Below are 12,312 nucleotides of genomic sequence, written 5' to 3'. Positions count from 1 at the left end.
ATATATATATATATGGAGAGAGAGAGAGAGAGGGAGAGAACACACACATATACTCGCATTTGCATGTATGGTTACATACTCACATAGAAGACTGAAACAATGAGTAGTTTTTTCTTTAAAATGTTTTCTGATTTGCAAATATAATTCATTTTATTAAATGAGCCCATGTCTCAAATTAATTAGCAAATGGCAGAAAAAAAATGAGAGATTTCTAAATGAAATGAAGACAAAATTACAGCAATTGTGAGACTACTTACAAGATCCTAAGAAATTAATTTTCAGAAATTTCTCAAAACATAATTTCAAAAACTGCCAAGTGGCCAGAGGTAGAGCACTAGACTGAATGGCCAAGACTGGCGCAGAGGAGCCAAAGGGATGAGCCTGGGAGAAAGCTGAGGCCCAAGTCCTGGAAGGGGCAGAGTTCAGAGCCACAACAACAAGAGGAAAGAAAAGAGAAGCAGCAAGTCAGGATGGGTGGGGCTGGGGGAGGGGTCAGCATCAGGGCAGGCAGCCACCCTCCCTCTCACCCAAAGTTCACTGGACTTTTCTTTAATAGGTATAGAATTACTCAAGCTATTCTTTTTTTTAAAAGTAAATTAAATTAATTAATTAATTAATTATTTTTGGCTGCGTTGGGTCTTCCTTGCTGCGCACAGGCTTTCTCTAGTTGTGGTGAGCAGGGGCTGCTCTTCGTTGTGGTACGTGGGCTTCTCACTGCGGTGGCTTCTCTTGTTGCGGAGCATGGGCTCTAGGCACACAGGGCTCAGTAGTTGTGGCTTGCAGGCTCTAGAGCGCAGGCTCAGTAGTTGTGGCGCGTGGGCTTGGTTGCTCCGTGGCATGTGGGATCTTCCTGGACCAGGGCTCGAACCCGTGTCCCCGCATTGGCAGGCGGATTCTTAACCACTGCACCACCAGGGAAGTCCTATTCTTATTTCTAAAATGAGTTTTGGTAGTTTGTGTTTGAACACAAATTGTTGAATTTATAGAGTTGTTGCAGTCTTCCCTTATCCTTTCAATGTCTATAGGATCTGTAATGATAACACCTCTTTCAATACTGATATCGGTGATACATCTTCTCTTTTTTTTTTTCTTGGTCAGTTTGGCTAGTAGTTCATCAATTTTATTCATCTCATCTGTGTCTTTTAAATTACCAAATCCAACGATCTCTTCTTTGTATTCAAATTATTTGCTCTCCCTACGAATTATTTGATTTGCCACTTTTAAGAGTCTCTGACTTCTACAATACTCCTCTTCCAATTTTTCTTTACAATCATTAACGGCTCACTTTCATCTTTCAAAATTGTGCTCTAATCCTCTGCTTTTCACTTTAAAATCTCCCCCTCAACTAGACCATCTCCGTTATTCTCATGATCTCATTCATGAGAAGCCCTGTATTTCCAACTGTCTCCTGTCCATCTAGTGCTATTATTTCCACTTTCAGTTAATGAATCCACCATCCCCCCTAAAGTTGAAACCCCGAGTCACCATTAACTCATTCTCATCCTTCAACTTCTCTAACCAATTGGCAATCAAACTGCACCTTCCCTCTCAAAAATGTCTTTGCATCTGTGCACCTGCCTTGATTCATTCCTCAACCTGGACCTCTTTGATTCGTCACTGCCTGAATTCCAGCCGGCATCATTCTTGGCCAGACTGTTCTGTGCTCCTCCCCTGCAAGCCACTGGCCACATGAAAAGCAGTTCTTTTTAACATACAGTCCATACCATGCCTTTCTTCAGTGCTCCCTGCTGGCTCCAAGTTAAAGCCTGCTCATCACACTTTTTCTGCTCTTCCTCACATCTGCCCACCTGCCTGGTAGCAGACATTCCGGGTGCTTTCCTGCCTCCATGCCTTTGCCCATCTGTCCATCTGGCTGAACTCTGACTCATCCTTCCTGACCAGATTCAGAGGCTAGCTTCTCTATGAGGCCTCTTTTCTTTTACATTTTTCCCACTGAGGTATAATAATATAGTGTACAGTGCACAGATATTAAGAGTGCAGCTCAATGACCTTTGACAGCTGTGTGCACTGCGTGCACCCCGATCAATGCACAGAGCACTGTCTCCCCACCATATCCCTCCCATCATCACTCTTCCCTCCGCCAGAGGCAACCACTGATCTGACCTCTCCTGTTTTGTATATCATACAAGTGAAATCAACAGTATATGGTCTTTGTTTCTATGTCTGCCTTCTTTCATTCAGCATAAGCTTTCTGAGATTGATCCATGCTATTGTGTGTATACGTAGTTTATTCCATTTCATTGCTGAGTAGTATCCATTGTACAGAGGTACCACAGTTTGTGAACATTTACACGTTGATGGGCATTTAGATTTTGGGGGGCCTGGGGGGTTGACGCTGTCTTCATCCCTCTCTGTCCTTCCCTCCTTCAAGCTACACAGCATCACAGTTTATCATAGATGGGTCTCTCTTCCCCACATAACTCTAATAATATTAATAATAATATTTAATTTCCTTGGGCACCTACATGTGACTGGCAGTGTGCTAAGTACTTGATTTTTATCAGCTCATCCCATCACTACAACAGTCCCATACAGCAGACAATATGCTCACACCCACGGACAGAGAGGAAACTGAGGCCTGCGTAGGCCCAGTTCCTTCTTTAAGTTAACCCATCTGGTGAGTAGTAAAACCAAGATCAGGATCAAAATCTACCTGATGTCATTATTGCAAGTTCTTAACAATTATGCCATAATACTACATGCCTGGTAAACATTAGGCTCTTGCTTTTTAAAAAATTTAGTTTCGATACTTCCTAAAGAAATCCAGCACTCATCAAATATGGCAATGGTGGGAAGTCCCTGGCGGTCCAGTGGTTAGGACTCCACGCTTCCACTGCAAGGGGCACGGGTTCAATCCCTGGTCGGGGAACTAAGATCCCCGCATGCCACGTGGTGCAGCCCAAAATAAAAACAAACAAACAAAAACAAATATGGCAATGGTTACCCCCAAAAGATACAGCTTACTCTTCACTGATAAAGGAACCAACCACCCTTGTGAAATGATTTTATAGGCCCTCTTATTTCAAAACAGCCGTTCTATTTTGCTCACAGTTTTGTGCATCAGAAACCTGGGAGGACTCAGCTGGGCAGTGGGTGCTTGGGGTCTCTCATGTGGCTGCAGTCAGATATCAGCGGGGATGGGGATGCAGACACTGGAGGTTCTCCTGGGTTGCACGTCCACGTGGTGAATGCTGTCAGCGGTAGCGCCTTGGGGCTGCGGGCCCGGCACTGACTTGTGGCCTCTCCGGCACGGTGGTCTCAGGGCAGTCAGACTTCTCCCCCTCGTCTTCTCCACAGCGAGCATCCCAAGAGAACCAGGCAGAAGCCTCCCAACCTCCGTCACAGAGCATCCCTTCCGCCATGCTGTGTGGGCCACAGCAGCCATAAAACACCCAGACTCAAAAAGAGCGGACACGGACCCCACCTCTTGATGAGAAGAGTGGCCAGACCACATTATAGGAGAGCATGCAGGATAGAAGATGGCCTTCTTTGGAAAACAGAATCTGCCACAGCTATCGCCTTGAGATTGCTGACCTTCAAGGCACGTCATGTGGCCCATGGATGGTAAAGACTTTCAGCTTGGAAAACTCCTCTTTGGGGTCAACAGAATCCTCATTCATAGAATGCTAGAAAATAGGTGGGCTTTACTGGGAAAACTAAATAGGCAGATTCATTTCTATGTTTGTTTTATTTGAAAGTTATTTCACTCAGTGTGGCGCCAAGGATTTTGTGTCTTCAGAAACCCTTAAGTAGTAAATGCACAGCTTTGCTGACCACATGGCACCAAATGGGTCTCATCAGATATTCAGTCCTGCAAGTTATGTCATCAAGGGGAATTGTAAACATCTCCAAATGAAGTAATGCTTCTGGGTATTATAAAGCAATTTCATTCAAGCTATAATCACTTACTGTAAGAAGTGGCAATTTTTAAACTCTTTGTAAGGTAACCGTCAGGGTAAAGCTTAGGTAACAAAAGGCACGGCTCCACACTTACCTGGCTTTGCGGATGTGAAGCTGAGGGTAGTGGCTGTGCCTGTGACATATGTGCACGGCAAAGTCCTCATCATACGTCAGGCTTGGAATGTTCCCTACTTGGTTGAACACAGTTATGAGAGTCGAGCCTAAATCCCAGAGACAAAGAAGTGAGGCCTCGATTTACCAAGGAATAACTTTAGGACTTCAGGGCAAATGTAGTTTCCATTCTAATGTGTGTTTTAATTGTTATAGTCGAATGGGCACGTTATACATTGAGGACCTGGAGACCCGTGTCCCATCCCCAAAGCCCCATTTTAAGCGCAAATTTCCTATGTTAGTGACTGCGGCCAGGAGGTGGTGGAGGAGGACTTACCGAGGCTCATGTAGGACGGCACGATGAGGAATATGAAGTGCAGGTCTGGCACTGCCCTGAACACGGTCCTGGCGAAGGAAAGGGAGGAGACAGGGTGTCAACAATCCTATTAGCCAGCACCTGGCGAGATGAACGCCTTCACTGCAAAAATGAGGGGTTCATAGATCCACCTGGGCGCCCTGCTCCCTGCCTGCAAAGGCAAGAACATCTTCGAGGCAATTCCTTTTTCTTCTCTGCTTTTCCCTGGATTCCAAATGCCCCCTCTTCTATCTGTTCCATGGAGGCAGCGAGAACCAAGGCACCATGTCCACGCGGCGCACCAGGTTTCTGCTGAGATTAACCTTTGCCCTGGCATCTGGATGGTCTGGTGTGACACTGCAAAGTGACTTGAGAGCTGAGGCCACCACCCCCAAATGTCTGTACAGCCTGTCAGAGACCCGTTGTGGCGGAAGCCCCGCGGGTCAGGTTTCTGCAGGCGGTCCTGTTAATAACATGTCTAAGGATGAGATTGAGGAAAACTATTTTTAGAAACATCCAAGCCAGTGACCTCTTCTGTTCCCCTCCTCCCCCCAAATCCATTTTTTTCAAATGACCGCGTGACCTGTTTGCCTCCAACAGTGGTAGTTAAAGGCGTCCATTCAAAGGAAGGATTGTATTCTTTCAAAAACATCACCACCGTTCAGAGTAAATGCTTGACTAGAGCCAGAAAGTACAAGCAAATTGAACACCTCAAAGAATTTCCTTTAAAAATATTTTTTTGACTATCCAGATAGTTAAAGACATGATAAAGACGTGAAGGTGTCTCATCTACGATGCTGCTGCCAGTGCCCCGTGTCACTGTCTGCCATGCCGTGGCCACTCACCGAATAATCTCTTTGCAGCAGCCGACAGAATACTCGTCCACGGCCACAAAGAGGTGCATGAACAACGTGTTCAGAGGCTGCAGAAGAAAAGAGGACACGATTAGAGGCTGAGTCAGAGCAAGGGGAGGGGTGGGAGATAAGGGGAGGGTCTTGGGGCAGCCATGGCACAGAGCTGCCTGGTGTCGGTGGAAGATATTTTATGTCTAAAATAAGGAGACACCCAGGCAGGGTTTGAGCCACTTTCTGTCCTCCTAGCTTGGAATTATTCGAGTAAAGGGGGGTTGTAAATGAGTCCAGCATGTTGGGCCCTTCCTCCCGCCTCACTACGGCCGCGGGCAGGGGGGCGCCTGCGGGGGAGTGAAGTCGATTCTGAACTCAGTGGTCTTGTCCCCAGGGCGCCTCAGCCCAAGTGAAAGACAATCCCCCTCCCCCAGGGCTCTGGAGTCAGCAGCTGCTGCTCTATTCAAGTGACACCAGGGAAAGCGCCTCTCATGAATTTGGAGGATGGAAGGCAGATGCCCCACTAGGAATCCAATGGCTTGTTTTGTTCAACATTCCCAGAGTCAGAAGCAAATACTACGCTCGGGACCCAGAAAACCTGGGAGCGGAAAACAAAGTAGCAAGATTCTAATATGGCTTTCGGGTCACGTCTTTAGGGGTTTTAAAGAATGCTGCCCCGTAACTTTTTTTTTTAAATTTTATCGAAGTATAGTTGACTTAAGACACTGTATTAATTTCTTCCGTACAGCAATGTGACTCAGTTGTACTGAAGACTTTCTAAGTGGCTGGTCATGAGGAGTTGCTCTACACATCCCCACATCCCTCTGTTCAGCTCAGTACCCCTGTGTTTATGGACAAATCCTCAAATTCTAGAGACAATGCAAATGGGAGGGGGCTGAGTGGTGAGGTGAGGGCAGTGCTTGCACCTCGATCTGGACAACAGGAGCACTTCTGTGTCTCTTGTTTCCCGAGCAATTTCATAGATGGCCTTGGGTGACCACCTGCACATCCGTGTGCCTTGGTCTCCCCTCTTGTTGGGTGGCACGTGCCCTAAGAACACTCAGAAGGTGTTTATCGGACATAAAATGGCGAGAGAAGAATCACGACTTTAGTTCATGAGCTTGAAAACTCCCCAAAGGCAAGCAACACGAACTCCAGAGTCCAGATAACAAGAGCGACAGTGAGAGTTCAATGTCGCAATGTGAGCACTTCCCATGCATGGACTCACCTAACCCCATGGCATCTGCTTTACATTCTGGTCAGGACTCGCCTTGCTAGTGCATGGTTTATTACTTGGCTGATTTATCCCCCACATTCTCTCTTCCATCAAAAATATTACAGTTCAATATTTATTCCTTAGCTTTAAGATAAAAATCATTATTTTAGTTGCAGATACCCCCCGGGGTAGGTAAGCCATTAAGCCATAAACCTCTATACACATGCTGTCCAATAGGAAAATAATTCAAGCCACAAATGCTGGGAACATATGTAATTTTCAAGTTTCTAGTAGATATATTTTTAAAAAGAAGTAAACAGGTGAAATTAATGTGAATATATTTTATTTAACCTAATATATTCACATTATTATCCTTTTAAGAAGCAGTAAATATAAAAATTCTCAACAAGGTATCTTATACTCTTTTTTTTCCTACTGAGTGTTTGATGTCCAGTGCATATTTTATACTAGAGCTCATCTCAGTTCAAACTAGCCACATTTCAAGTGCCCAAATAGCTACATATGGCTGATGTACCCTATAGGACGGGCCCAGCTCTACATTACTGAAGGCAGTAGTTTAAAAAGAAACAATTTTAAAAGAACAAGAAAAGGAACAAAAGGGGAAAGAATTTAGGAAGAATGGTGTTAATTTATAATTCTCAAAAAGATAAAATCATGACCCTAATGCAAATACAGAATGCATGTATCAGAGATTGATTCAACCCATCAATCCATGAGGTGACCAGTGAGATGATACAAAACGATTCATTGCACTTGAGAAGCTGGCTTCAGGCAGTTTTAATGAGGAAATGTTAGAAGATTGCCCAGCTAGATACAAAAGAGTTCAGGTCCCACTGGGCCAGAAACTGTAACCTTTGAGGTTATCTCTTCCACCACACTGAAGTTATTTACATCTCAAATGAACAAAAATCTACCAGTTCATCACTGTTCCTGCGGAACTGTAAAATAGCTCAGTCAATAGAAAATCAATCAAAAGTACAAGCACAATGGAAAGAATCTTTCTGGCCTATTTCCAAGCTTGAGATAATTTTTCTGACAGTGGTGACTGCGAGCTCAGGGGACCAGGGGGAGGCAGCCTCTAGCTGAACAGATGCTGGGTAACTAAGTGCTGGGCTGTGCGTGTTTGCGTGTGTGCGCGCGCACAAGTCCACTCGTTCACACAATTGCCAGTCCCCAGGGCTCCGGGGCGTGCTCTTGAACTCCACCGACAGGGCAAGCGTGCTCCCCGCAGTTGCAGCCTCAGCCTCTGGCTCTCTGCAGCAACTGGCCCGGATGCTGGCCTGGCTCTGGCAGCCGAGGGACAGCTCAGGCTACCAAAACCCAACTCCCCGAGACCCGATGACCTGGCTTCTGTGGGTCGACAAGGTGTCCTGTGTCCGCAGCTGGGAGACATCAAATAAGCCAGAGCCCATGAGGGCACTTTGAAAATTACAGAGCATGACTTGAATCTGAGGCTCTGTTGTCATTATTTCAGGGGCAGATGTGTAAATGGCAGGTCCCTCCCACCAGGTCAAAGACTTGGGAGCACAGCGTGGAGGCCTGGGAAGCGCAGTCCTGATGCTCCGCTAATTCCTTGCCGTGTCCCACCTCCAGTCCTCCTCTGAGGCTTCCTGATCTCAGACTCCCCTTCCCTCTCCACCAGATAAGTTCATGTCTGTCTGTCACAATGTCACACACTTTCTGTTGTGACTTTTGAACTGCTCAGTCTAAAAACTGAGAAGACCTATATGCAAACATAGGACTTCCCTTCCAAATTCAAGCTGTTCTCATAAGCAACATGCATGGTTACTCACTATGCATGGGATTTCACTGTCCAGCTCCCGGAACACGGACACCCAGTCGTCCTGTGGGGCGACATTCCAGTTGGGATAGTCCAGGAAGGTGGCCTGGGCCATGATCTCCTCCTGGTCATTGTGGAGGGTGATGGCAAGGTTTGCCTTCTCCCTGCGGAAACGATTCCAATTGCATACATGAGAAAGGTACCAGAAGTGAGATGAAGAGGTGTCGCTTTCTCCCACCTTCGGCTACTGGAAATTGGCAACCACTGCACGAGATATGATAGCCTATGGAAGAGGTGGGAGCAATGTGGCAGCAACTCTGGAAGTGCATCTTTCAGGACATCTAGTGCTACCAACCCCATCTTTACAGAAAATTACACTTCATTAGAAAGGTGTCACATCTATGATATAACGTGTCCAATACCCCTCCCTCGGAGACAGGCTGGGGAAACCGTTGACTGTAGTCTTCCCCATCCTCTCCATGTTGCCAGCTCCACTGTGTTGCCCTAAACACGTACATTTAGGATGGCCAACTGGCCCACGTACGTGTCCCTCACACACATGCACTTCCAGTACTTAATTATTTTCTTTAAGCCAGTTCACTTTTGGCTGAAATAAGTCTATTTCAAGAAAAAAATTTTATATCGCTATCATAAATGGAAAACCATTATACCTTCCTATAAACAGAAGGTAACTATAAAAATGAAGAGATGACACTTAAAACAAAAATTCCCTGGTGGCGCGGTGGTTGGGAGTCCACCTGCCGATGCAGGGGACACGGGTTTGTGCCCCGGTCCGGAAAGATCCCACAAGTCGCGGAGCGGCTGGGCCCGTGAGCCATGGCCGCTGAGCCTGAGCATCCGGACCCTGTGCTCCGCAACGGGAGAGGCCACAGCAGTAAGAGGCCCACGTACCACAAAAAAAAAAAAAAAAAAAAATTGTTCTACATGGTTTGAGTCAAATCACTTGGGTGCCACCGGAGCTGAGGGCACCTTTGGGAAACACTGTGCTCAGGACACCAATCTCAGCACCTCCAGCCACCATCCCCTCTCACAGGAAGTCACAGTCCTCAGCCACCGGGTACACCACCAGGGGTGCCCCTGGCCCAGGCACTGCAGCTGGCTGCCCTCTGGTACCGAGAACAGGGGATCCACACAGGGCACTCATTAGCGGGAGGAGGTAGCCCCCCAGCTCCTCCCGTCTGATTCACTGAAGCCCCTACCCCTCATTCCACTCCCGCAGGGCTCCCTCCAGCTCCTGGTCCTCTGGGCTCCCCTGCTCCGGGCTCCCAGAGCCACGACCTACGGCTTCACACTGACAGTCCTCGCTCTAACCCAGATGAGAAAAGGCCCAGGGCACGGGACCACGGAGCATCAGCAATGATAGTGATAGAGGTGGTGGAGGAGGAAGTGGGCAAGAGCTGGGACCAGGCAGCTGCCATCCCCTCAGGGAAGCAAGGGAAATGTGTTCTTGGAATCCCAATTTGAACTTGAAATGCATTTATCCACAGGAACCTAGGGTGGCGGTTGTGTTCTGTAGTACAATTAGCATGGTACTATATGGCACAGACATTATAGATTAAATAGGCTTTTGTGGGCAGCCAGCCACCAATACCATTGTTTCAATGGGAAAATGCACTACAATTTCCAGAGAGCCTGACTGCAAAAAGTAACTTTGGCAGCATATCCTTTTGTATGTACAATTTCACTTCTTATTATCTCTCAGCCAGTAGGTCCTCTACAGGACAAATAAAAATCATCGTGGGAGCAAAAGAGGGAGAGGAGGAAAAAGGTAGAGGGAGAAGGTGTGTTTCTTTAAAGCTGGTTTAAAATTATTCTTTGTAATAAGCCAAATCCAAACCAAAGGAGCCCTGAAAAATATATAGACACAAGCACGAGCACAGGTATGTATTTCACAGAAAATATATTAAAGCTCGAAGATATTATCCAGCAATAGAAATTAGAGTTCTTTTCATTAGAGCAGTGCTTCATTTATTCAGTTGGTTTAAGGAGTTTTCCAAGTTCAGCCAACACTCGTTTTACTTAACCGTACTTGGTGGAAATCTTGGTGAAACAGTGTCCCCATTTTCTGCCTCATTAAGCAGCGTGAGTGAAACAGGGCTCAGAGTCCCTTTATGTCCCCCTCCCCATGCTCTGAACTGTGGAGTTTCCGACCCCCTGACTGCACTGTGCCATCTGCACACCAAGTGGCCCACTATTTTGGCCCTTTCCCCACTCACCCGCTCTGCGCAATCTGCTCATGTCCTCCCCTAAAACTGAGCAGGGTTTTTAGGTGAGACCACTGTTACTCATTCCTGTATCTCTGTGACTGAGCCAGCAGTCAATAAAAGGAAACTGAATAAACGAGAAAAGAAACCGCCAGTTTTAGAAATGCCCGTAAGATGGGTCTGGAAGCTTGAGGCTGGCCGGCGAGGGGATGGGAGTTAGTTACCTAATGTGAAAAGGAAAGGCTACAAGGGCTGGATAGCACGGGAGCTGTGTGGGGAGCTCCAGGACACTAATGAACATGTAAATTTACTTTTACTTCTGAAAATAGGCTGGCTTCTAAGGCAGGTCTCAACGTTATGTTATAAGGGCCCCATTTTCACATTAAAAAAACTTTCACTATTCCCCTCCCACCTGATGTAAGTTATGCTTTTTGTATCTGCCAATTCAGAAAATACATAAACACATCAGACACATGGATTCCAGGAACGCTTACAGCCACTCCAAGGCCCAGCAGGGGTAGGGCGCTCAGAGACCAGGGAGCGGCACAGCACATGTCCAACACGTTCTATTGGATGAGTCACAGCTCCAGGCTGATTTCAGAGGCAGGGGCTACAGTGCAGGGAGGAACACAGAGGCCCAGTGAATAGGGGAGGCATGGGAGCCTCCAATGTCATCAACGCCCACACCTCCTTTAGCTGCAACACCAGAGTTAACTTGATTTCACGTATTGTATGTATTTACATTTACATACGTATAATTATATATCTAACATATACTTTTATTTTCATTCAACTCATGTATTCTAATTTTTCTTTTTCTTTTTTGACCCATGATTATTTATTATTGCATTTAAAATTTTTCAAATATATGGGCATTCCTTAATTATCTTTTTGCTATTGATCTCTAACTCCATTGCATTGTTGTCAAAGAACGCGCTATGTGCTACTAACCACTGCTGGGGTTGCTTCATGGCCTAAGAGGAAGTTAGTTTTTATACATGTTTCCATGTCTACTTGACAAGATTATGTATGTTCTAACACTGGCTACAGTGTTCTACATATATCCGTTAGATCAAGTTCTTTAATTGGGTTCTTGTTGAAATCTTTTCTGTTGTAACTGATTTTCAGTTTGCTTGACCTTTCATTTATTTTTATTTATTTATTTATTTATTTTGCGGTACGCGGGCCTCTCACTGTTGTGGCCTCTCCCATTGCGGAGCACAGGCTCCAGACGCGCAGGCTCAGCGGCCATGGCTCACGGGCCCAGCCTCTCCGTTGCATGTGGGATCTTCCCGGACCGGGGCACGAACCCGTGTCCCCTGCATCGGCAGGCGGACTCTCAACCACTGTACCACCAGGGAAGCCCGACCTTTCATTTATTAAGAGAGGTACATTAAATCTCCCATTATGATGGTGGGTATGTCTATTTCATCTTTTGGTTCTATTGATTTTTTGCTTTATATATTTTATGACTGTCATTAGGAGCATACAAGCTTAAATTGTCATACCTCCCTCAAGCACAAAACCTTTTATCATTATATTGCTATAATGACCCTCTTTATCTGCAATGATCCTTTCTGCCAGAAGTATACTTTGTCTGCTATTTATAGAGCAACACTAGCCTTTTTTTTGGATGAGATTTTGGCTGGCATCTTTTTTTCCCCAATACTTTGACTTTAAATTCTTCTGTGACTTTATATATTAGGTGTGTCTCTTATATGTAAAATATGACTGCTGTTTGTTTTGTTCTGTTTTTAGCCAATCTGCCCATCTTTCTCTTTAAACTGAAAAATTTTGTTCAAATACATTTATTTTGATTACTGATATAACTGAAATGT

At 45.8% G+C, this 12,312-nt stretch overlaps 1 protein-coding gene across 1 annotated transcript in view; it reads right to left on the bottom strand.

The window, feature by feature from the left end:
* Positions 1–12,312, bottom strand: part of CFAP61 (cilia and flagella associated protein 61) — a 270,087-nt gene that overhangs the window by 254,351 nt on the left and 3,424 nt on the right. The window contains exons 2-5 of the mRNA XM_007454529.1: positions 8,263–8,413; positions 5,233–5,309; positions 4,370–4,437; positions 4,016–4,142 (exon numbers count right to left, since the gene is read on the bottom strand). Coding sequence (XP_007454591.1) covers positions 4,016–4,142; positions 4,370–4,437; positions 5,233–5,309; positions 8,263–8,413 — 423 coding nt within the window. The remainder of the gene's footprint in view (positions 1–4,015; positions 4,143–4,369; positions 4,438–5,232; positions 5,310–8,262; positions 8,414–12,312) is intronic.

Source organism: Lipotes vexillifer, unplaced genomic scaffold, assembly GCF_000442215.2.
Source record: "Lipotes vexillifer unplaced genomic scaffold, Lipotes_vexillifer_v1.1 scaffold365, whole genome shotgun sequence".
Lineage (NCBI taxonomy): Eukaryota > Metazoa > Chordata > Mammalia > Artiodactyla > Lipotidae > Lipotes > Lipotes vexillifer.
Note: the sequence above shows the minus strand (reverse complement) of the source record. Positions and strands in the feature narration are given on the sequence as shown.